Genomic DNA, 27564 nt, shown 5'->3' with positions numbered 1-27564 from the left:
CGTGAAAATCGGAAGAATATACGTGATAATCGGAATAATTAATACATACTGTATGTAATATGTACATACGAACTAGTTGACATTTCTGTTCACTGACATTTGTGGGTGGGGGTTAAAATTTAAAGCTGTAAAAAGATAAGCAATCAATAACAAAGAACACGGCACACACAAATTGCAAGTAACACAATACACACAAGTGAGAACGGAGTAACGAGTTACAAAGCTTTAAAAATTTAAATAAGAGAAGATGTGAAAATTAATTTTTTTATATGATTGAAGATTTCATGGAAGTGTAAACAAATTTCACCATAAGAACCCCCAGAATTCTGGCTGTCGGTATTATCGCAAATTCAATAAGATCGAGTTTACTATCATGATAGATTTCACTAACAGAAAAGCCCAATAAACAGGTGACTGCTAATTGTTTTTATTGATTTATGGTTGTGACCTCCAGAATTTCGACTGAACCACGTGGTACCGTCAGAGACAATTGTAGGGTAATCTCCCGTGCTGCGGTCTCCTGCCCCGATTAAACGAAGTAAGCCCTGGCTATTTTCTTGATTGGTTTCTGTTTTTTAAGATTTGCCCCAAATAAACGGCTGCCCCGATTAACCGGTGGCCCAAATAACCGGAATCCACTGTATTATAATTTCAAAGCTTTAACTTCATCTACTATATTGCAGGCCACACTGAAAAACTTCAATAACACTGTTTAAATAATTTGTCACCTAGAGACCGCCTGTTATATGATGAAGGAATAGTAAGTCAAAAGAGGTGGTCAGAGCAGTATTGCACCTCTTAAACAGACGTTTAAGACAACCTTTCGGAATACACCATTTGTTTAAAAGGAAGTCAATACTGAGTAAACTTATAGTAAAGACAAAGTAAGCATTAAGACCATTGCATTTACTAAGTAATTTAAATGCTGCTTGTTACAAAAGCATAAGGGAAAATGAGAAAGTCAAGTTCTCCTACTTTTCATAAAAAGCAACTAACTTCACTATTCTCAGGAACAAAAACCAACTTCAATGAAGATGAAAGAAATTAGAATCAACCTTTCTTCACACACCTCAGAAGAATCATTTGAACAGGCAGTCACATGTGCTGAGCACAAACAACTGCTGGTTTAACTTCATCAGATATTTGTGTCTGAAAAGCAATGTTTTATTTTGTTTTAATTAGCATTAAACTACTATTTTCACATTTTAAGTTTCCTTCAAAACTCTTTATTGTCGAAAATTATATCAATACATACAGCTAACATGTAGATTTATTTAATTTATTGAGTATTATCTATAAATAACTGTAATATACAATAGATATATACTGGAAAAAGACAACAGAAAATTGTATTTTAAAAATATAATACAAACTTGACAAACTTTATATATAAAAAACTCCACATAAAGTCATTAATGACAGTAGATTCACTAATGGCAACTGTGTATATCAAAGGAAGGATGAACAGGTGTTATGTTTTACTTATACTTCAATTCAGTCCCATAAAAAAATACTAATTTTGAATCCATCACTTTAAAAATTAAATATAAACTTGGCCCCCAGCTTACTACATACAGATACAACATAGTGCCATGCCTTATTACATAGTGCTATATACCTATAATTTGTAACTTTTGTGATATATATAAAATAAAAATAATTTATTTATGTGAATTATTTGACTATACATAACGTATCAGAAATAAAAGCTGACTAGAAAAACATAAAAAGTCATTAATTTCTTGGGTTTATGAGTCCACATGTAGGTTTACAGTTTCCAAACAATAAGGAAATTAATATGTTTAAGTGTTAGAGAATCAAAATCCACATTAAACCGAAAAGAACTTACAGAAGGTAAGCAAGTTTCAGGGTTATTGTTTAACTTGGACGATGGCTGTGGTTTCTGAAAGAAAAAAAATTTAATTATTCAGCTGTAAGCAGTTGTTTCAGTAATACAGATCTTTAGATTTTATCACAAAAAAGAAAAAAAAAGAAAAAAAAAAGTGGAATCATATTCAGATCTAATAATGGAAAACAGTTTGTGCTGGATTTATTATATTGGCAAAGTATAATAAACTTATACTTGCATTTTTCAAGGAAGTAAACTTATGCAGCATCAACTAAACAAATAGAAAATAAATAATTTTTAAATATATCCCAGGTCATTTTCTCATTTGCTGAATTACTTATTTTTCCTAAACATTTTACCAATGACTTGGCACAAGTTTATTCCAACAGACAATTACTCTTTGGCTATCACAATTTACAAGTACAGAATATATATTTTGGTGTGTAAGTTTACCTCTGTTTTTTGTCTTGAAAGTTCATGCTTAATCACATATTCACTATATAAGATGACTCATTTCTTACATTCACTGATTGAACATAGTTGTGCTAATATAAGAACCAGTCTACTTTTTAATTCAATTATTTCTGCTCTTTTTTTTTAAATTTTACATTGTAACATACATGTTACAATGTACCTATTTGCTTTATCCTCAAAACGGCTTGGATTCACCATGCATGGAATCAATAAGGCATCAGCATGTTGCCTTATTGATTCCATGTTGATTCAACTACTTCCTACTGTTGTTGCCAGGATGGTTGCTGATCTCTACTAAAAAGAGCTCTTGCTGCTCTCATCCACAGGTATCAATTAGATTGATATATGGTGACTAGAAATGCCAGCACACAGGGTGAGTTCACTCTCACATTCCTGAAATCAGCTCTGTTCAATTCTGGCCTTGAGACATGGTGCATTATCCTGATGCAGAACCCATCCATTGATGGATACACTATGGGCATGCATGAAGGGTTGTACTTAATCAGAAACAATTTCCAAATAGGCCTGTAACACCCAAATGTAGCTCCATTGGTATTAAGGGGTAATGTGTAAGCAATTAATACCACAGAAATGTTTTCACACCATTATACTGCTACCCACTACCCATGCACCATTGATACTGACAAGGTAGATATCAAATGTCAACAATGCTGTTATCACCATATTCTGATGTTCTCATCAGCATGAAACAGCAGGGATTGGGATTCATCAGACCAAGAAACATTTTTCCAATCCTCCACTGCCCAGGATTGTACTTCCTAAGACAACTATAACCACATCGGCGCCTCCGTAGCCAGGTGGACAGGAGCAGCACACACTTCTTGATTAGACCGGGGTTCGAGCTCGTGACCGCCAAATACGGAGGATGCGGAAAGGTCAGGGAATGACCACACCGCATATCCTCGGAGCAATATGGCCTTAGTTGCTAATGTTCCTAAAAAAAAAAAAAAAAAAAAAAAAACCAAACCAAAAATATAACCACATCCTCTTTTCTTTTCTTTTTTTTTTCTTTTTTTTTGCTGACAGCGGTAGAATGTGGTTCAGTGGTTGGCTGAAATACCTCATCAGTGACAAATTATGCTTTTTGAAATGCCTCTTTAACTAACTGTAGTCTTTCTGTTATCCTCCTTTGGACTCTCGCATCAATAAGATGTTTACAACCACATGACTGGCATTGGCTGGATGTCATTGTATCACTGAGTGTTACCTATACACTGAAATACAGTTGAACTCATTTATAATGAGCCTGCTTAGGAGTTCCTGGATACAATGAGTAAATTGAGATATTTTGTTTGGTTTCATTTAAAAACACATAGCATTCAATTCAGATATAACGAGCATGTCCCCGGATATAACGAGCGAACATACCGCCATGTGCAGCAAACCAAGTGCTTCTTGTCATCCTTTACAAACAAGAAGAAAGTTCCGACTTGTCCTTCAAAAGAAAGTTTATAAAATTGACTATGAAATCCACTGTCCAGAACAATCGTCAAAGCAGCGAATGCTTCTAAGCTCTCTAGAGGTCTGCTTTTACCTACTCTGCAGCAGCTAGTTATTGGTCATTGGCAAACCAATCAACGAGCTGTAAAACACACCCCATTCCTTTTTCCGATGACCAATTGATGGCCGCTGCTGAATAGATAAAAGCAGACCTCCAGAGAGCCTAGATGCATTCGCTGCTTTGATGCTGATTGTTTTGGATAGTGGATTTCGCATAGTGGATACTGGTTTCTTGAATTTTCCCTGTTGGGGATAGCTATTATTGTTGTTTGTTTGTTTGTTATTTGGTTTTTAGGAGCATTAGCAACTAAGGCCATATTGCTCCGGGATATGCGGTGGTCATTCCCTGACCTTTCTGCATCCTCCGTATTTGGTGGTGACAGGCTCGAACCCCAGTCTAGACAGCTATTATATTGGCTAAATCGCATGCAGAGGTGATTAACTTTGCAAGAAGCATAACTCCAGACTCGTTGATCATCTTTTGCAGAGGCTTTGTTTTTAGGTTTTTATAAAGCTGTTGCCTGGATATTGTATGGGGAAAACGAAGCTTACTATTGAGCCATCTAAGAACCCAATATTCTAGGGCAAGGAATTTCTTGACGGTTACTTGAGAAGCACCAGACCAGATTTCGGAAGCATAGGACAGAATGGGAAAGATGCATCTTTGAACATGCTTAATGACTGTTTTTCTGTCTTGAATCGCTGCTGTTTCTTGTTTGATTAACCATTTTCTTTTTGAATTTTTTGAGCAACATATAAATGGTGTGCACACACACACACAATACTGCCATAAATACTGTCACAAAAGTAAGACTTCCGTAAAAATAGAAAATGATATCACAAAGCTGTGGGTTTTGCATCATGTGTAGTATTAATGTATGGTTTTCTTTAACAGATATCATTAACTAGTAAAGGAAGCCAGTGAAAACGGAATGGGGAGATAAAGAAAACAGGACTACCGTCATGGGCCTTCATATGGCAGGACACGATGAACCTTCAATTTTCAAACTTCTGAAACCACTTGGAATAAGCCGAAGATTTGTCTACAGGGCAATTAATAGGTACAATGAACAACAGAGAATTGATGATAAGCCCCAGTCCGGCCGCCCAAGAACTGTGAGGACCCCTGCAGCTATCAATGTGGTGGAAACAGAATTCATAGGAATCCCCCTACGAAAACAGAAAATCATGTCCAGAGAAATGGGAATATCACCAAGATTGATGTCACGTATAATCCAAAGTGATCTAGGGATGAATGCCTACCACAGGAGAACAGGACAGTTCCTAACTCCAGCTCTGATGGAAGAGGCGCAAAAGATCAGCAAAACTGCAGAGGCACTGCAGTCTGGGTACATGAATGGTAAGCATTGTCAGATACTCTTCACAGACGAAAAGATTTTTACTATTGAGGAGAGTTACAACTGTCAAAATGACAAGGTGCATGACCATAGCTCTGCAGAGGCATATCAGGACGTTAAAAGGGGTCATCATCCAGCATCAGTGATGGGTTTCGTGGGGAGTCTCCTACAAAGGTGCATTTTTGTGTTCAGGGGGTGAAAACCAGTGCAAGGGTGTAACTGAATGATATTATGAAGCCACATGTGAGACCCCTCAATCAAACTCTCTTCATTGGTCAGCACTGGATCTTCCAACAGAACTCAGCACCTGCCCACAAGGCAAAGATCACCTAAATATGGCTGACAGAGAATGTGCCTGAGTTCATTGAGAATCACAAATGGCCTCCTGCCAGCCAAGATCTTAATCCACTTTATTATCGTTTGTAGGCTGTTTTGGAAGGGATGGTCTGTGGTAAAAGGCACAACACATTGGAGAGCCTGAAGAGATCATTGGAGCATGCTGTGGCCAATTTCCTGCTTGATGTTGTGCATACTTCTGATGAATGGCCGGAATGTTTGAAGTCTTGTGTAAAAAACAAGGGGGGGGGCACATTTTGAATGTTGTGTAGCTTCATTTGTTGGGTGTTCAAGAATAAACCAACAGATTTCAGCTGCTGTCTTTTTATTTTGTGGCTACATGCAGTAACACATGTGACAGTATTTATGGCAGTACTGTTTGTTATTTGGTTTTTAGGAGCATTAGCAACTAAGGCCATACTGCTCCGGGAATATGTGGTGGTCATTCCCTGACCTTTGCATATCCTCCGTATGGCAGTACTATGTGTATATATATATTTATTACTAATTCAAATCAAAAGGGACTATGAAGCCCAATAAGTCCCATTATTATTATAATAATCTTAAATTATTAGTGAAAACCTCATAGATTTGAGTAGGATTGTTAACCTCTCAACACTCAATTGCGAATGATTATAATATGAACTTACCCCCCCACGTATTGTCATAAACGAATCAAGTTAAAATAACTATTAATTAAAATTAGCATTTATTCAACTCTCATATCATGTCAAGGGAATCGGAAAGAATCACGTAAAGACGGCGGCCACCAACCTCCAAAAACCAACCAACACCACAAGCCATCATGAGAATTGAAAAACAATTGTTGTGAAATTCTAAAAACAATGACACTAATAAATTAATTCACACATAAGTTAAACTTTAAAATTGTTATTAACTTCTTTTAAGAGACCTCCTTATTCGGTTTGTTATCGTGTTCACAAGAAGTACAAAAGTGATTCGCGAATGACTTTTGTACTTTTTTCTTAATAAACAGCGTGAATATTTTAAATTATTAATTGCTGAAACATTAGAAATGAGATTAAATGTTAATTTTATTAATATATGCGGACCTTATAATATTTCGGACTCATGGACTCTTATGCGCATGCATGAATAGCAATTCATACATTGGTTTATATAAATAATCTTGTGTCAGGTGTCATTAATTTGATATAAAATAGGGGGGATATCATTTGCGAATCACTTTTGTTATTTGTTTTTTTTTTTTTTTAGGAGCATTAGCAACTAAGGCCATATTGCTCCGGGATATGCGGTGGTCACTCCCTGACCCCTCTGCATCCTCCGTATTTGGTGGTCACGGGCTTGAACCCCGGCCTAATCAAGAAACATGTGCTACGCACTGCTACTCCTGCCCACCTTGCTACGGAGGTGCCCTATCATTTTTGTACTTCTTGTGAACACGGTAAAAAACCGAATAACGTGGTCTCTTAAAAGAAGTTAATAACGATTTTAAAGTTTAACTTACATGTGAATTAATTTATTAGTGTTGTCATTTTTAGAATTTTGCGAAAATTGTTTTTCAATTCTCACGATGGCTTGTGGTGTTGGTTGGTTTTTGGAGGTTGGTGGCTGCCGTCTTTCCGTGATTCTTTCTGATTCCCTTGATGTGATATGAGAGTTGAATACATGCTAATTTTAATTAACAGTTATTTTAACTTGATTCATTTATGACAACACACGGGGGGGGGGTAAGTTCGTATTATAATCATTCGCGATTGAGTGTTGAGAGATTAACAGTCCTACTCAAAGGTACGAGGTTTTCACCAACAATATTTAAGTTTGTTTGTTATTTGGTTTTTAGGAGCATTAGCAACTAAGGCCACATTGCTCCAGGATATGCGGTGGTCATTCCCTGACCTTTCTGCATTCTCTGTATTTGGTGTTGACGGGCTCGAACCCCGGTCTAACCAAGAAGCGTGTGCTACGCACTGCTGCTCCTTCCCACCTGGCTACGGAGGCACCTACAATATTTAAGATTATTATATATATTTATATATACACACATCCATCCATATATGAACACATATTACATGATACCCCCTTCTGAACATTTCATGGACCCTCTAGTATACTGGTCTACAGATCCCAGGGGTCTGCGGACCCCAGTTTGAGAAATGCTGCATTAGGGGATTAAAAGTAATTCTTTTTGCATAAAAATAATATAGAAAATTTTTGGGAACAAATTATGGCCAGTTAGAAATAGAAGTGGAATTAATCAAATGTACTCCCTATTTTGACTTTTACCCTAAACAACATGCAACCCAGTCCATGGACATTCTCTTGTATAGACATAATACATAATAAAGATCACATGATATGCTACTTGAATTGGCAGTCACAATGACTAAATTACCATATTTCCCCATGTATAAGACGTGCCCATGTATAAGGCACACCTTAATTTTGGGGCCCGAAATTTGAAAAAAAAAAAAAAAAAAAATGTATTACATAAAGTTATCGAACTCAAGTTTTATTCGTCATAAAATTCATACAACTCATCACTGTCAAAACTCCCATCCATTAGCTTGTCCTCATCTGTGTCTGATGATGAATCACTGTCTTCATATATTGCCTCGTCTGCAGTTCCATCTATGGCATTTGAAATGCCACACTTCTTAAATGACTTGATAACGATCTCAATCTTGATATTATCCCAGGATCTTTCTGGATGCCAGGATCGTCATATCTCAAGGTATGACGGCAAGTTTTGTTTTTTGCTCTGCAGCAATCTTCTTTGCATTTTTTGTTATGTGTGCCCTGAACTGATCAAGCACCAATATGGCAGGTTTGCGTAAGAGCTCACCTGGTCTCCTGCTCCAAACTTTCTCAAACCAGATCTTTATCCCATCCTGATCCATCCAACCCTTGTCACGAACGTGGACATGACAAGGGTTGGATGGATCCTTGAGGAATGTCTTCTTTTCGGCATTGTTTTGCATTTGAAAATCAGCATAGGAGGCAGCTTGGTTCCATCGGCACAACAAGCTAGAACAACTGTATAATGGCTCTTTTCATGTCCACTTGTCTTCACAGTAGTTAGTTTTCACCCCCTTCTTATCAACAGTTCTGTTACTTGGGACATCAAATTGAAGGGGAACTTTGTCCATATTTGCAATCTGTCCCAACTCAAACTGATGTGTCTTCCGACATTGAATGACAAAACGATGAAATTCAAGGACCTTCTTCTCATAGCGTTCAGGCGTTTTTTGGGCAAGTCTGGTGCGTGTACGCATGCTTAGTCCATTCCGTTTCATGAACCTGAAGCACCAATTGTGTCCTCCTTTGAAATCAGTAACTTCTTTTTCATCAGCAATTCTTCTTGCCTCATGCTGAATCATCTTTGTGGACACAGGAATTCCAATTGCCCTTTGCTCCTCAATCCATACCTTCAATTTCCTCTCTAAATCAGGCCATTTTGCTGACTTGCCTCTAATGGCCTTCTTCTGCTGTGACGTTTTCAGTGGGGTTTCTTCTTCCCGTAGCCAGTCTCGGATTGTTTTCTCAGTTGGAGGAGGCCCAAACTTACATTCAGCAGCACGATTTCCATTCACTTTTGCAAACTGGATCACTTTTAACTCGAATTCAGCACTGTACAAAAATCTTTTCTTAGCCATTTATGGGCAGAACGTGGCAAAACGTAACCTAATATACCAGTAACAAATGCGAAACGATGAGCGCAAAGACAACAAACGAGAAATGCAAGTAAAAAAAATCTACAACCACTGTATAAGATGCACCCAGTTTTTAGAGCCAAATTTTTCGAAAAAAACGTGCGTCTTATACATGGGGCAATACGGTAGTTAATAATCATCTTTATGAAGTTTACCAAAAACGTACTATCTGATCCTTGTTTTCTGCTTCACTTTTGGATAAAGCAATTGCCAACTGCAATTCTTCTTCCTCTTGTAATTCTTGTTCACTTTTACCACTTCCATCCTAACAAGTAAAAATTTTATGTAATATTAAGCATGTCTAACATAAGATCTTTGATAATTTAATTACTATATTTATTCAAATTTAAGCCAATCTTTATTTTAAATGTTAGAGGTGAAATTTAACCATTTCATGGTATATATACATATTTTTTTATAATTATCTTTTATAAGTATCGATAATCCAAACTAATTGGGACTAGGCATTGTTCAGACTTCCGATTTGTTCGGATTTTCAAACTTATCAAAACAGAAATAACAGTTCAACAGAAATAACTTATCAAAACAGTTCTGGAGACTTAAAAAAAGATTTAGTAAGTTTAGAAATAAGAACACTAAGTTGTACTTAAGTATTTTTATTCATAGGTAACAAAACAAATGGAACATTCAGTAACAATAACACTTATGTATAGGCCTTTTAACAAAAATAATTACTTATTTTTTTGCTGCACTTTCGAACTTTGTTTCTTTGCTGCCAGTTCTCTCATTCTTTTCAGCAAGAGTAGATGAGTTGGACTGTATTCAGTTTGTGGGGAGGGCGGGGATTCTACCAATTGTGCTACCCTCGTGGGTAGCACAGTTAAAGGTAGTTCATGGGTAGCACAGGCTAAGAGTAGAAAACTTACTTCTTACCCTAATGGTAGATGAGCATTCTGGTCTCTTGCCAAAGCTATTTGGCCACATCTTTTGCCCATCTCTGCTCCCACCTCTGACAAAACAGATGGTTCTGTTGTCACTTTAGCCATGAATAAAGCCGACCTGCTAGCATTCCATTTTTCTTCCAACTCATGTATTAATGATCTTGGTAAAACACCTCCCACCATTCCCAACACGCTCCATTCGATGCCTCCTGTGGTCTTCTGTCAAAAGGATGTCAGAAGGATTTTGACGAATCTTGATGCTAAGAAAGCTCCAGGTCCTGATGGTATTTCTCCATTTGTTCTCAAACCTGTGCTCCCGAACTTACTCCTGTTCTTTGCTGCCTTTTTTTCACTTTCTTATTCCAAAGGCGTTTTTCCTTCTGCTTGGAAATTTGCTCATATCCAACCAGTTCCTAAAAAGGGTGACAAATCCCTCCCATCCAATTATCGTCCCATTGCAATTACTTCTACTCTTTCTAAAGTAATGGAGAAATCAATTAACCGTCAACTCTTAAACTACCTAGAAACCTTCTGTCTGATCAATAATCATCAGTATGGATTCCGTCAGTGTCGATCCACTGGTGATATTCTGGCTTATGTTACCCATTTATGGACAAATTCAATGGGAAAGTTTGGTGAAACACAAGCAGTTGCTCTTGACATCTCAAAGGCATTTTTGATCATGTTTGGCATAAAGGTCTTCTAAACAAGCTTCCATCTTATGGTTTGCCAACTGATTTTTGTAAGTGGTTATCCAGTTTTCTCTCTGATCGTTTTGAGGGTGATCGTAGATGGTTCTCTGTCTTTTAACTTCTCTACTAATGCTGGTGTCCCCCAAGGTTAATTTCTTTCCACCACTATTTTCCTCTTGTATATTAATGACCTTCTTCCATTGACTGGAAATCCTATCCATAGTTTTGCTGATGATAGCACATTACATTTCACTTTCCAATTTGAGAAATCTTGACCCGTTCGATCAGCTTCAACTTCTCGAATATCTGCTACCAATTCCTTAAATGCCGATCTCCAGGTAATTCTCCAGTGGGGCAAAGACAACTTAATTGATTTCAACCCTTCTAAAATTCAGTCTTGTCTTATATCTCGCAAAAAGGATTCTTCTGCTCCTATGCTTATCTTTGGTGACACTCCAATTTCTAGGCAAGTTGATATATCTCTTTTGGGGATTATCCTGACTTCTAATCTTTCTTGGCACAAGCACATTACAAATATTGCTTCCTCTACATATAAAAAACTTGGTTTTCTTTTTCACTCTCGGTGTTACTTTTCTTCCAAACAGCTGTTCACTCTGTACAAATTGGAAAAACACCCTACCATGAAATATTGTTCCCACATCTGGGGGCAGTGCACCCAAACTCTCTGTCAGGCTTCTAGATTCCATTCAGAATAGAGTAGTTAGTTAATTAATGACCCATCTCTAACAGAGTTTCTCCACTTGCTGTCTCATAGACCTACTGTTTCTGCTGCATGCCTTTTCTACAGATACTTCCATGGGCACTGTTCTTCTGAATTGGCTTCTGTGATTCCCACTCTCTCTTTCAAAACACGTTGAACATGTGCCGCCACCAGCCAACATCCATTTACTGTCCAACTTCAAAATCACAGAACCAACTTTTCATCTTCCTCGTTTATTCATTCAACTGCCTTTTTCTGGATCAACCTTCCTTCATACATATTTCCTGAATATTAAAGTCTATAGAAGTTCAAGACTAAAGTCAACAAATATCTTCTCTCGTCTTCTCAACTTCCAACTCAAGCACGGTACTAAGTACTATAGGTTCTAATACCTCTAGTGTTTGGGGTTTTCATAAAAAAAAAAAAAAAGATAACCCAGCTGATATTGCAGATGAATTGGATAGGTACTTTGCATTGGTCTTTACTGACAAAAGAACTGTCATGCTGAGAAGAGGCTGTGTGAGTGAGGCTGAGCCGAATGAAATTAGTGATTTCGTAATTACATATGACTGTTTATTAGAAAAACTTTTGAGCATAAAGGCAAGTAAGGCTCCTGGAGTTGATGGCATATACCATCAACTCCAGGAGTTGATGGCATATACCCAGTAGTTTTGAAGGAAACCGCCAGGGAGTGAATTGAACCATAGAGGTTAATTAGGAAGGCACCTTTGGACTTGGGAAAGGTTCCTTTAGATTGGAGAAGTGCCAATGTATCACCAATACATAAAGGCAGTTCTAAGAGTGACATATGTAACTGAGTGAAGTCTGACTTCAGTGGTAGAGAAAATCTTAGAGGCAATGATTAAAAGTGCAATCCAGGGATATTTAGATAGATATGGCATACTGAAGGACACACAACATGGTTTTGTTAAGAGAAAATCGTGTTTAACTAACTTATTAGGCTATTTTGACACAGTTACTTATGAGCTGGATTTAGGGAACAATTTTAACATATTTTATTTGGATTTTAGCAAAGTATGTGACTCAGTTCCTCACAAGAAGTTACTGTATAAACTGGAACAGATTGGGATTACTGGATTGTTTCGAAGATGGATTGCTGCTTGGCTGCAGGACAGAAGGCAGAGAGTTGTGATTAATGGGTATTGTTCAGATTGCGTGGGGGTTTCTCAAGGATTGTTCTTGGACCACCGTTTTTTCTCATTTTCATTAATGAACATTGATGAAAGGATAGAATGTGTGATGTCAAAATTTTCAGACAACATAAAGATTAGTAGAGTCGCTAATGATCAGTGCCAAGCAGTGCTCCTTCAGAATGACTTGAACAGGCTTCAAAGATGACCAGAGAAGGGAAAGTTATGTTTTAATGCAGTTAAATGCAAGGTCTTATACTTGGGAAATAGTGATACCAAAATATTTTATACACTTGGTGGTGACAAATTAAACACAGGGAAGAAAGAAAGGGATCTGGGAGTTATAATATGGACAGATATGAAGTTTTCTAAAAAGTGTAAACAGGCAGCCAGGAAAGCCCATGGTGTCCTATCAACGATTTATTGAATGTTATTCTGTAGAGATAGGGAGTCATAATCCCACTGTATAAGGCAATTGTAAGACCACATTTGGAATACTACATTCAAGTATGGAGACTGCATCTGAAAAAAAGGCAATAAGCTTCTTGAAAGGGTACAAAGACAGGTAACTCGAATGGTGAGATTGGCAGAATAATGACTGATATGCGGGCTACAGAGCTCGGCAACCAGACTGATTATGTTTGTTGTTTGTTATTTTGGGTTTTTAGGAGCATTAGCAACTAAGGCCATATTGCTCTGAGGATATGCAGTGATCATTTCCTGACCTTTCCACATCTTCCGTATTTGGTGGTCATGGGCTCGAACCCCAGTCTAATCAAGAAGCGTGTGCTACGCACTGCTGCTCCTGCCCACCTGGCTATGGAGACGCTGACTGATTATGTGGGCTAGAGAGCTTGGCAACCTTATTTGGATGCTTCAAAGGTGACCTGTTTAAGGTTTATAAGGCTTGAGAGGGTTAGTAAAATGAATGAAGGTGAAATTTTCACTGTTATAAAGAATAGGGGCCATAAATTCAAATTACGTTAGATTGTAGGAAGTTTTCTTTTAGCCAGCAAGTTGTTGATTGCTGGAACAAGTTGCCCTCGCAGGTAGTTGAGGCTGACAATTTGAATAAATTAAAAGGTCAACTGGTTAGTTATCTATATGAGGAGGGAAGCATATAATTTGAAATTTTCTTATCTATTTGTGTTTTTTTTTTGCCAATGCAGCACAAGCCTCTGGCTTTCTTACACTATATGTCAAGTACTATTATTACTATACCATACATTGTAGCTTTAGTGACTTTCTCCCATGATGTCACAATGTTGTCGATATGGGCTTCTTAATATTGTTTCCCCTGCAGAACTCCCAAAGTGATGGCTGATCCTCAATTTTTGTCCTGGTTGCTATGTGATCGGCTGGGAATAACAGGCTTTGAATGTTGCTAAAACCCTTTGGGCTATCGGCTGCCATATTTTCAAATATTACAATGACTTATATGTTGCTATACAGGTCTTCAATGTTAACAGATAGCCAGACACATTATCAAAAACAAGCAAGGTCCTATGTTTGAGATTTTGTTCCTTATAACACTTGTTGAGAAGGGAGAGAAGAAGCAAAACTTTTTAAATTTGAAATTTACTTTCTGCACTATGAAAAGAAACTTTAGCAGTACTCTTATTCTTTTCTGTAGTCTTTGTTTGTTTTGTAACACTGATGCTAGCTGTTTGTTTGTTTGTTGTTTGGTTTTTAGGAGCATTAGCAACTAAGGCCATATTGCTCCAGGGATATGCGGTGGTCATTCCCTGACCTTTCCGCATCCTCCGTATTTGGTGGTCATGGGTTCGAACCCCGGTCTAATCAAGAAGCGTGTGCTACGCACTACTGCTCCTGCCGACCTGGCTACGGAGGCGCCTCTGATGCTAGCCTACAGGCAGTAAGCTGAATACATGGTTTCCACATACATTTAATCTAAACAGCCTACTCAAAGAGATAAGATAAAGTTTAGAAACTTCTTGACAAGAAAACAAAATTTTTCATGATGGATAAAGCTGGTTTTCTCTTTTTTTTTTTTATAAAAAAAATGCAATTTTAACCCATTTTATGTGTGAAACAAAAAGTATACAGTAAGTGCTGGTTATAGTGATCATGTTTGCAAATTGAATTTTGATTCTAATAAGTGAAAATCAACAAATATTATCTAGAGGCTATAAAAATAAAGATACAAAGCACAAATTTACACTTTATTGCCAAAGGTTTATTACCAATTAAATGATACGTAAAAATTGAAGAATATTCTGATTTTTACATTCCAAACAAAATAAAAATAAATTTATCCACAGGTTAGAAAAATAAAAATAAATTTATACTTATGTACATAGCTTAATTCACATTGGTAATAATCTTGTCGTGATGCACCTATTTTAAAATATAAGAGAGTGGATATTGTTTTTAACTTGTTACTTTTTGTGAGCACGGTTTACGACTGAAATACCTGGTCATGTATTAAGAAGTTCAACCTTCGAATATTTAAATATGGTTTTAACACAGTTTGACGATTGTCTTCTCTTTCTGGTCTATCAATGCTAATGAGTTTAGTTTGGGGTAAGTTGATGTGCATCGGCTGCACTTGGCTCTTCCTTGGTGGCAGCTGGCAGACTGTGAATTGAAGATAAGTTTAGTTTTTTATATAATATCATATAATTCAATAATCCTTCAATAGGGATATGTTTGCGGTTTTAAAGATTTTAATACTTAAAGATTTTATATTACATTAATTGGATTAGTTTGATGTGAACGTCAGGTCAAGATTTCCTACAATAAAGGTATGATATCGATCTTATTTTTAAACAATAGCTTAATTAATATACATATTAATTAAACATAACACTTTGCAATATGGTTATAATTTAAAATAGTCACTTATTTTAGATTGCTTTAAATTATCACTACAAAATCTATTTATAGATTTTTCAATATTGCTTAACAGTCTATATTCACGATCACTTGCACCAGTTTCTTCCAATGCTCTCCTCAGGATGGCTATAGCTTCACGAGTTTGTTGTTTTGTAACTGGAATTCGTTCAGGTTCATTTTCATTTTCCTCCTCCTCTTCCTTGGTGAAGTTATCAGTAACAGACTGGGCAATTTCTTTATCTGTTAAAGCTGTAGTAACTTGTAGATCCCCATCTATGTCCACCCAATCATTCAACTCCTGTTCACCCATGTCTTCAGGCTTTTCAACGTGATCAATATCGTGACTTAGTTGTCCATCATGAATAATTAATCCACACTTTTTGAAACAATTGCTAATGCAGGTTTCGGAATCTTCATTCCAGGTACTCATTGTCATATGAAGTCCATCTAGAGCAGTTATCTGCTTTGCAATATCGGATAATGTTCCCAAACCTTCATCTATAGACTGGATGATTCTCCAATCTATAAAAGGTCTTAAAGGTATTTATTATTCCCTGGTCGAGAGGTTGAATCAGTGATGTAGTATCTGAAGGTAGAAAAACTAATTCAATGTTTTTGAAAGTCAACTTTGGATGAGCTGGGCAGTTTTCCAAAACCAATGCAATTTTTTTGTTTTTCTTATCCAAGTTCAATCCCATTTATGAAGATAATCTTCAAATAAAGATGCTGTCATCCAAGTATTGGTGTTATTGGCATATTCAACAGGCAGCTGTTTTACTCCTTTAAAACATCTACGTGATTTTACTCTTGCTGATAACTAACGGCTTCATCTTGATTGTTTCCGTCATGTTGCATGTTAAAAGAACTGTAATCCTGTCCTTGATCTTTTTTCTTGTACACACAGAGGAATTTTTAAAAATCATTCAGTGGTCTGGGACAGCACTGTAGTACAACCCTGTTTCATCTGTATTAAAAATGTCTTTAGGATTATAAGTGCTTAACACAGTTTGCCAAGAGGTTTTCAACAAGGCGTCAGCTGCAGAACCATCAGAATCCTGGTTTTATCCATGAAGTTTTTTGTAAACAATATCATGCCTCTCCTTCCATCTTGTCAGCTATCCATCTGTCGCCTTAAACTCTTCATGTAGTTTTTCAGCAAAATCATTAGCTTTTTGAAGAAGAATGCTACAATTGATTGGCACATTAAATGAGCTGGCCTGTTTGAACCAAACTAACAGAACTTCATCTGCTGTTTGGAATTTCCCTTCACGCTTCCTTTTTCTGGTTTCACTAAATCATATTACTATTTAATGTGTGACATGATTTTAACAATTTTGATAAAGATGACTGAGGCACTCCTAATTTTACTGCCACTTCCCTTTGAGACATATTGCCTAAGTTTAATTTATCGTACGTTTCTATAATTTTGTAATTTATCTTTTACACTCAATTCACTCTCTTTCTGTTCACTGATATATATATTTTTTTCGTAGTAAAATTTAAAACACAGTAAAAAAGATAAGCATCAATCATTAACAAAGCACACTGCACACACAAATTGGAACTAACACGACACATGCAAGTGAAACAAAGAGCAGATTTTAGTGAAGGGGAAACACATTTCACCATAATAATGTGAAAACAGAATTCCAGCTATCGGTATTATCGCAAATGAATAGGATTGCGTTTACTACCCATTTATTGCACTAACAGAAAAGCCCAATAAACCGAAAACTGCAAATTGTTTTTATTGTTTTATGGTTGTGACCTCTATAAATGTGACCTGCAGAAATGTGCTTTAGAAAAATATCACAGAGGCATTCAAAATTAATTCTTATAACCGAAAATGTGATTCTAGTAAACGATAAAAGTGTAGTGCATTTCACTGATTTGGATTGGTTCTCTGAAATTTGATTCTATTGAGTGACCGATTCTAATAACCAGTGATCACTATAACCGGCACTTAATGTACTTATTTAATGAAATATGATATTTTATAATTTACTTAAATTGTGAATATCAACATCTGCTTGAAAAGGTAATGCAATTGCAATAATACCACACTTGGAATAGTGTGATATGTTGGACAGATAGCTAGTGTAATCGAGACCTGCAAATATTCATAAAATTGGACAAATGCTAACTTGTTTGTTTGTTTGTTTGTTTGGTTTTTTTTTAGGAGCATTAGCAACTAAGGCCATATTGCTCCGGGGATATGCGGTGGTCATTCCCTAACCTTTCCGCATCCTCCATATTTGGTTGTCACGGGTTCGAATAAATGCAAACTTATTGTGATTTTCTCTTGTATAGGATCTGTCTCATCATTTTGAATTTAATTTTTAAATCAAAAGATTTGATTTTAGATCAAATAAAAATAAAATATTAAATAAAACATATAGGACATTAAGAAATATTATAGACATTTTAGGATTTTTTAAGCAGTTCTCTTACCTGGGATTTTTTCAAGTTTTTCAGGAATAACTGCATCTAGGCAAGGTAAAATTAGAATACCTTGCCTGGATGCAGGCAAGATATTCTAATTTGTTTGCATCTACATTCACACATGAGAAGTTATTAAATGAGGGGAGTGCCAGAAGTTTATTAAACTCTAACAGGGAGCTAAGTTATTTTCTAATAACTGAGAGCAAAGTGGAGAAGAAATTGTTGAAGTTAAACATAAAAAGGTACCTGGGGTAGACGGGATCCAGTTATATTAAAGGGGGCAGCAAAGAAAGTAAGCAACCCTTAGTCATAATTATGAGAGCTTCCTTGGACTCAGGGGTGGAGGTGTGCAAATGTATCACCAATTCACAAAGGGGATTCAAAAGGTGACACAAGTAACTATAGACCTGTTAGTTTAACTTGTGTTCCTGGGAAAAAATAATGGAATCACTGGTTAAAGAAGCATTGCAGGATCATCTAGACAAGACTACAGTAATAGTTAAGACACAGCATGGGGTTGTTAAAGGGTGGTCTTGTCTGACCAATTTGATTGGATACTATGATGTGGTCACAAAGCAACTGAATGCCAAAAATAATTTTGATATCATATATATTTGGATTTCAGGAAAACTTTTGATACTGTTGCACATGGAAGACTGCTGTACAAATTGGAGAGGTGTGGCATTGAGGGTAAGTTGCTACAATGGATAAAGGAATGGTTGAGTGGGAGACGACAGACAGTGGTAATCAATGGACACTGCTCTTTGTGGACAAATGTTATTAGTGGAGTTTCCCAGGGTTTGGTGTTGGGCCCATTGTTGTTTTGTATATTTATCAATGATATTGATGAAGGTATATCAGGTTTAATGTCCAAGTTTTCAGATGATACAAAGGTTGGCAGAGTTGTTAACGACAGTAAAGACAAAAAGTTACAGCTGACAGTTACAGGCTCCGCAAAAACGATAAGTGTTTGCCTTTTATTTACATGATTGTTATTTTATATTGTACTTAATACGTAGTCATATAGTTATAGTTACGCTGGTTATTTTTTATTTTTAATTTAGATAAAGAGTTTTTGTGGATTTTACTTACGATAGGTAAAACCGTTATTTCGTTCCATTTTTGTAGCCATTGTTTTTGGATATAGTGGTAGGGAATTCAAATTTTTTAATTGAGGTAGCTAGGTAGCTCTAACGCATAATTATATAGTAATACGCTTCACTGTTTCTATTTAATAGTTTCTATTCAAATACTATTGATATTTAATTTATTGATTTTATTAATTTAAACTACCATGCCCCAGACTAGAGCAGCAAAGCAACGGGCACAAAGTGGCAGGAGTGCTGTGAATCGGGGGAGAACTGAGGGGGGCAATTCTCCAACGCATCACAGCCTAAAGAAATGTGCAACTTGTGAAATGTTTGCCGAACTCTCTGGAACGGAACATGATATTGCCATGGGGGATGTCTTTGTGTGTGCGCGATGTAAGGAGTGTAAGGAAATCAGGCGACAACTCAGCGTTGTTATGGGCTTATATGAGAGTTTGAGGGACAGGGTGGATGCCCTCGAAAGATCTAAATTGAGGGGCCCATCAGGCTCTCAGCTGCCCACCTCAACGCCAGAGCTCACTCCTGGGCATCGGGCAACACGGCGGCAATCTCCAAAGCAGAATGCGCTGGTCCCAAAGGAACTAGTTATTGTTGGTGACTCTATTGTCAGGGAGACGGGGAATATATTTTGTAAAAAGGATAGGTGGAACAGGACCAGGGTATGTCTGCCAGGGGCAAAGGTTGATGACGTTGTAGAGCGGATATCATCTTTCAAGGGCACAAAAGGTGATATAGTTGTACACGTTGGTACTAATGATATTAAGAGTAGGAGACCGGCGGAATTACTCAACAAGTACAGGTCACTGTTGAAAAAAAGCCGTGAAATAGGGTTGAATTTGAAAGTGTCTGCAATTCTGCCCAGACACGACAGGAGGGAGTACATGATGAGAGCCTTGTCGATCAATTCGGCCCTGGAAAGATTGTGCAAGGCTCAAGGGGTAGAATTTTTTTCAGCCTGGACTGTACTTGTTAACAGGAGAGATTGCTTCTACAGGGATGGGATACACTTAAATAGAAAGGGTGCAAGAATACTTGCTGATGCTATCGAGGCAGTGTTAGGTGGGTCGGAAAACTGCTAGTTTGGGGGGATACAAAGACTAATAGTTTAACAGTAACCGCAGGCAGAGGTGAAGGTGATTCTTGCACAACTTCTATTAGAATAAGAAGCGACCTGGAGCGAGGGGTGTTGGGGGTTTCAGGGACGGATGGCAGTCATCATGGAATAGTTGGGTATATGGGATGTGTTAGGGTAACAGGGAATAGGCATAGGAGCATGTATGCTTGCATGTATACCAATGCTAGAAGTATAGTAAATAAATTTGATGAATTTGAAGTGTTGGTCAAGACATCAAAGGCGGATATTGTTGGGATAGCAGAGACGTGGTGTCACAAAGATATAAGGAATGCAGAACTGGAATTTGGGGAGTACAATGTGTACAGAAAGGATAGACAGGACAGAAAGGGAGGGGGTGTTATGCTGTTAATTAAGAAAAACATAAAATCAAAGGAAGTGCACCCAGTTAATATAGATGAACAGTGCTCTGTTGAGTCAGTTTAGTGTGAGATAAGCACTGCGAAAGGAAAAATAAGAGTAGGAGTGTGTTATAGGCCTAATGACTTGAATGAGTACAATGAACAATTGTACAGAGAAATAGAGTGGGCCAGTAAATCAGAATGTCTTATAATGGGGGATTTTAACTTCCCAGATATTGACTGGAACTTGTGGGTTGGGCACTCACACACTAGTCAGACTTTTGTGGAGTTATTGGATGATTGTTTTCTGCAGCAGCATGTTCGAGAGGCAACCAGAGAAAGTAACACTCTTGATCTGGTTATCAGCAGTGATCATTCGTGTATTAAGAATTTGCAGATAAAGGAACCACTAGGTGGCAGTGATCACAGTGTGCTGAAGTGGGATTTACTCAAAGAGGTAACTACCGTCAGGGGTAAAGGAAAGGGTTTTTGCTTCCGTAAAGGGGAGTACAGTGGTCTCAGACAGTTTTTAAATTCTGTACAGTGGGATCAACTGACGATGTTACAAACAGTAAATTCTAAGTGGGAAGCATTCAAAGAATTAATCGTGGAAGCTACTAGACTTTATATACCGATTAAGAAATATCGTTCAAGGTTTAGGCCTAAATGGTTATCAAATGAACTAATGAGACTCGTGACAGAGAAGAAAAATGCATGGGATGCATATAAATTATCAGGCGACGCAGAAGCCTGTAGCAGATATAAGCTAGTCTGTAATCAGGTCACAAAGGAGGTTCGGCAGGCAAAGGCGGATTACGAGAAATCTTTGGCAAAAGATGCTAAGAAAAACAGCAAGGATTTCTTTACTTATATAAACTCTAAAAGGAAGGGGATGAATATGATTGGACCACTTGACATCGATGGTTCGACTGTTGATGATCCTGCTCAGATAGCAAACAAACTGAATGAGTATTTTGCATCTACATTCACACGTGAGGAATTATTACAATTTGAAAATGGAAGAAGGTTATCAAATTGTAGCAGTGTGCTTAATGATTTTGTAATAACTGAGAGCAAAGTGGAGGAGAAATTGTTGAAGTTAAACATAAGAAAGGCACCTGGGGTGGATGGGATCTATCCAGTTATTTTAAAGGAGGCGGCAAAGCAACTAAGCAAACCCTTAGCCATAATTATGAGAGCATCCTTGGACTCAGGGGAGGTTCCCACGGACTGGAGATGTGCAAATGTGTCCCCAATTCACAAAGGTGGATCGAAGGGTGACACGAGTAATTACAGACCAGTTAGTTTAACTTCTGTTCCGGGTAAAATAATGGAGTCGCTGGTTAAAGATGCATTGCAGGATCATCTAGACAAGACTGCAGCGATAACTCAAACACAGCATGGGTTTGTTAAGGGAAAGTCTTGTCTGACAAATTTGATTGGTTATTATGATGTGGTCACAAAGGAACTGGATGCAAAAAATAATTTTGATATCATATACTTGGATTTCAGGAAAGCTTCTGACACTGTTGCGCATGGAAGACTACTGTACAAATTGGAGCAGAATGGTATTAATGGTAAGTTGCTACAATGGATAAAAGGATGGTTAAGTGGGAGAAGACAGAGGGTGGTAATCAATGGGTGCTGCTCTTCGTGGACTAATGTTATTAGTGGAGTCCCACAGGGTTCGGTGTTGGGTCCACTGTTGTTTTGTGTATTTATCAATGATATTGATGAAGGTATATCAGGCTTAATGTCGAAGTTTGCAGATGACACAAAGGTTGGCAGGGTTGTTAATGACAGTAATGGCAGTGTGCTACTGCAACAGGATCTAGATAATTTGGGCAGATGGGCTAAGAAGTGGCAACTGAAGTTCAACCTTGACAAATGCAAAGTACTGCATATGGGTAGAAATAACCCCAGAGAAACGTACCAACTGTGTGGTACTACACTTAAGGTGGTAGAAAATGAAAAAGACCTGGGAGTAATTGTGCAGTCAGATATGAAGTTTTCTGAGCAGTGCAGACAGGCTGCTAGGGCGGGTCATGGGGTTTTGTCAATGATATATAGGAATTTTGCTAGCAGGGAAAAGGAGGTGATTGTCCCTCTGTATAAGGCAATGGTTAGGCCACGCCTTGAGTACTGCGTACAGGTCTGGAGGCCTCATTTTAGGAAGGATGTAGATTTGCTTGAGCGTGTACAGAGAAGAGCAACACGATTGGTGAGGGGAATGAAGGGATTCTCTTACCAAGAGAGGCTTAAGTTCTGCAAATTGCAGTGGCTGGAGACTAGGCACCTGCGCGGTGATCTGATTGAGGTCTATAAGGCCTTGAATGGGTTGAGCACGCTGAATTCTGATGGGATCCTTCCACTTGTTCAGATTACCAACCTACGGGGATATAAGTTCAAATTAAGAAAGGACAGATGTAGAATAGATGTGCGGAAATTTGCCTTTAGCCAGCAGGTGGTTAATTGCTGGAACAAACTTCCATCTGTCGTTGTAGAAGTTGATAGGTTAAATAAATTTAAGGAGGAACTGGACAGGCATTTGGAGGGAATGGTGTGATTTTTTTTTTTTTTTTTTTTTGGCTGATGCTGCATAAGCTCCTACACTTGCTTTCTTGCATCATGTGCCACTACTACTACTACTACTACTACTACTACTACTACAGTATTATCCACCCAAAAGTACAGACATCCCTTTTTAAGGTAGTGAATGATATGAGGTGACAACATGCAAATAAAAATCAGGTATAATAGTGTGATGAATTACCAAAGATTACAGCAGCAAGTCAGTATGAGTCACAGTAAGAAGTTTATGAAATTCAAAGAGATATGTTATTAGCATTAGTAGAGGCATATGATGCAAGAAAGCAAGCTTATCTAGCATCAGGCAAAAAAAAAAAAAAAAATCCTGTTTCACCCATCCATTTGCTCAAAACGTTTGTCCAGTTCTTCCTTGAATTTATTTAAGCTATTAACTTCCACAACGACAGATGGAAGTTTGTTCCAGCAATCAACTACCCACTGGCTAAAGGCAAATTTCTGCACATCTATTCTACAACTGTCTTTCCTCAATTTGAATTTATGTCCCCCTCATTTTCATAATCTGAGCAAGAGGAAGAATCTCATCAGCATTGAGCTTGCATAAACCATATATTATTGGTGGTCATATCAGTAATTTGCCAGTGCATGCTAAAACAAACTTGAATCCTCTGAAAAGTCATCATCAAACAATGCTGTGAAAAGATGGAAGGATGATACAACAGTTAAATGACAATCTGTTAAACCAGGGACATCCAATGTTTTCAATAGGGGCCAAAATATAATTCTGAAGGTTCTGTGGCACATGGGTTCTTGTGGGAAGTGGGCTGCAAGAACAGGTCCTTATCACTTATATCACTAAGGCTAGTTTCACAAGAGGATAAGCAATCTAAGATACCAATAAACCATTACAGTCTGTGGAGCCTTTCATATGGCAACACGTATCGCATACTGTATAATGATAAGTATGCAACCTCTGTTGGCAGTGATGCCAGCTGAGGTCGCATCACTGCCAACTGTATTTGTGCGGCTGACGTATTGTTGTTGGCTACTGCACTATTCACATGGAGGATTCTGCATCAGATACTTCGCAAGCCATGCTCCTAAAGTTTTCTATTCTTGTTTTGCTATTTTATATTGTTTTACTACTTTACTATTTCTGAAATTGATGAAGGATGTCCTTTGACAATGATAAATTCATTGCTACTTTACAGTGTCCCTGCTTTTGCGAGACAAATTCCACAGTGATTATGCAGACAAAGTGAAGAGGGAGGATGCATACTAATTGAATCTGAGACTGGTTATATATCATGCCAAGATCCATACAAACTAAGCCATTTAGGATTAAAACTGATGATTATTTTCTTTTTTAAACCTGTCGTTATTATCATTCTAAAGTACTCAACATATCAAAGATATAAATTTAATTTAACTAATTTTAGTCGGCTTTCAAACAGTGTTTTAAAGAGTTCATAAGAAAAAGAGTCAACTCTTATCAAAAAAATTAAATTTAGTCATTTTATCAATTTTATTTTGTAATTCACATTTTCAACACCCCACCCTCCCCATCATTACAAATCATGACACATTTGAAACCTCCCTCCCCTTGTGAGTGTGCAATCATATGTGGATGGCCCATTTGAAGAAATTCATCATTAAGCCAACCTTAGATTCACTGTCAATCTCTCCTTTGGTGAAATGCTTGCTTGCACATTTATGTTCTTCTTATGAATGGAGTTGTCCAAAATCTGAAGTAGTTTGCTGAACGAGCTAATGGACATTTGGCAGTAAATTAAGAATTTACTGGGGTCACACAGGAGCAACTTCTTCGAAGAGTAAACAAAAAGTTCCCCCTTTGTCACACTAACTAACGAATGGATGAATCCAATGTTTCCATTTCCATTTTTCACCTGTAAGTTTTTGTACAAGATCCAAAAGTGAGTTGCGTCGACATCGTCTATTACAAACAAACAAAACTCTCAGTGGCAAAGCAAGTGAATGACTGGGGAGGGAAACACTTGGTCATGCCCCATTCCTCAGCCCAAGTCACCCGTATTGCCCATGTGGAAAAAATGTAAATTCCGTATTTTGGTATCCTAGACATGCGTATGCAATACATGTATCCTCATGTCAAACTGGCCTAAGGGCTGGTTACATGGCTGCAGGCCACACAACATGGGTGTCCAACCCATGTGCAACAGCCCATGGGTTGGACACCCCACCATTAGATCATGACAATTGATAGAGAGGGGTAAATCATAAACCCCATCTCAATCAATATGCCACACTGCCCATACAATATTTGACAACAGAGATTCAGTTGCCAAGACTCCATAAGTATATGATGTACCTATAGGAAGCTATATGAGCTTGGTTTATGTGGAGCTCACAAGCTCCACATCATTTGGAATTGTGCATTGTTTATCACTCACAGACTGTGGAACAAGGGATGTTAGCTATAACAATGGAAAGAGGTCCTGTAGCATGATAGGCCATGTGCTGCAGAGACAATTCAGCTCTGGGAATCACGTTTGGATTTGGAGAATGCTATGTCACCTATCAGAGTGCATCAACCCAATAATGATGTCTGAAGGAAGCATCATCACAGTCAGTGTGAGGCTGATTCTCATAGTTCAGACTAAGACTGTACATTCCTAATACCACATCACATCTGACATTTTAGACAACTCCTTAGTACCTACAATTCTTTGGAGCTGAACTTTTCTTGTTCAAGTCTAATAACATTCTTTTATAAAGCCATGCTTGTACACAGCTCATTTGAGAAAAACAAAGTTTTACAATCAACTCTATCACAGAGTCTCAATCTGAATCCTAAAGCTGCTGTTTGTTTGTAATTTGGTTTTTAGGAGCATTAGCAACTAAGACCATATTGCTCCGGGGATATGTGGTGGTCGTTTCCTGACCTTTCCACATCCTCCATATTTGGTGGTCACGGGCTCGAACTCCGGTCTAATCAAGAAGCGTGTGCTACGCACTGCTGCTCCTGCCCACCTGGCTACGGAGGCACCTCCTAAAAGTGAATCCAAAATGTTGACAAGACTGCACTATTACTTAGCAGATTAGACTTGCCTTTTAGGAGGAATTATGTTTAAGTGTTTTGCCTAATTTCTACTCTAGGAACTTTGAGCCATTTAAAATTGTACACATACTGTGGAGTCAAGTGTATAACTTTTTAAAAAAACCGAGCATATTGTTTCAGTTAACAATGAAGGATTAAATACCCACACAAGTCACACACACATACAAACCATTTGGTTAATTAGCTTTTAACAATTTGTATCTTGCAAACAAAAAAAAAAATTGAAGTCAGGGGAAAAAAAAAAAAAAGTCTAGCAGTTTATGCATATGAATTGGGGGTAAACCATGTGAAAACATATTTGATATTGAACATTATCAATGTTTGACATTTTGTTTCTTGGTAATCTTAAAGGAAATGATTGGATAAAAGAACATAATAAACTTGATTTCTTAGACTTGCAATAAACCAATTCTCTAAGAGTGAAGTGCATTTGATTCTCTGATTAAATTTCGTATACTCTTTCAAACTGCTGAGTGAATCACTGTTGTACAGACACCTTACCACTTGGTGAGGTGTCTGTACAACAGTGGTGTTGGGTAGAGTTCACAAGCTCCACATAACACCAATATCATGGTGGGGTCATATACCACAGGGTCATATACCACAGAAATAATTTAGATATGAGAATCAAGTTCATGTTTGGAGAATGCTAGCTATCACAGTACATCATTCCAATAATGATGTTTGGTTTTCCCATAAAAAAATTCTCATTTGCATCATTGATATTCAAACTCCTTACTTTACCATAGGAAGTTGCATCATTATCAATTAAACCACAAGGGTATGTACAATTTGAAAGGTTCTGAGTGAGAAAGATAGCATATAAAGCAATGATTAAAAAACGTGGGCTGCAGAAAGTCTGCCTGTCTTCTGTTCAGAGATATTTGTACAAAAAAAAAAAAAAAAAAAAAAAAAAGTCGATGGAAATACTTATGGGAATTACACATCTGAAAGATGTGTAAATTGATTGGAGAGATAGAAAATGTATAAAATAACTGCAATGGGATCTCAGGCTTATCTTGAAAACAGGGGATAGATCTGGAGGATACAAGAAAAATGGAAATAAGTAGTGGAATAAAACAAGAATGTTTTCTCCCTAACTACTATATATATATATATATAGAGAGAGAGAGAGAGAGAGAGATAATGGAAGAAGACACTAAAGTAGGTGTAAAGATAGTACAGACAATATTGTACAGACAGTGAGATTTGGAGATGTATAGCATAGATATCTTATAGAAGGATTACAGATTTTGTTGGGAAATATAATGAAAATTTGTGAATCAAATGGAATGAGCATAAATTTGGATTAGATTAAAGTTATGATGGTTAGAAGGGATG

General features: G+C 37.4%; 1 protein-coding gene across 1 annotated transcript in view; it reads right to left on the bottom strand.

The window, feature by feature from the left end:
* LOC150076799 (hepatocyte growth factor-regulated tyrosine kinase substrate-like) overlaps positions 1 to 27564 on the bottom strand; it is a 155525-nt gene that overhangs the window by 61428 nt on the left and 66533 nt on the right. Inside the window, exons 10-11 of the mRNA XM_090386541.1 lie at positions 9400 to 9498; positions 1850 to 1903 (exon numbers count right to left, since the gene is read on the bottom strand). Coding sequence (XP_090242667.1) covers positions 1850 to 1903; positions 9400 to 9498 — 153 coding nt within the window. The remainder of the gene's footprint in view (positions 1 to 1849; positions 1904 to 9399; positions 9499 to 27564) is intronic.

Source organism: Mastigoproctus giganteus, chromosome 12, assembly GCF_048544385.1.
Source record: "Mastigoproctus giganteus isolate SK-2022 chromosome 12, ASM4854438v1, whole genome shotgun sequence".
NCBI lineage: Eukaryota > Metazoa > Arthropoda > Arachnida > Uropygi > Thelyphonidae > Mastigoproctus > Mastigoproctus giganteus.
The sequence above is the reverse complement of the archived record's forward strand: the minus strand, read 5'-3'. Positions and strand labels throughout refer to the sequence as shown.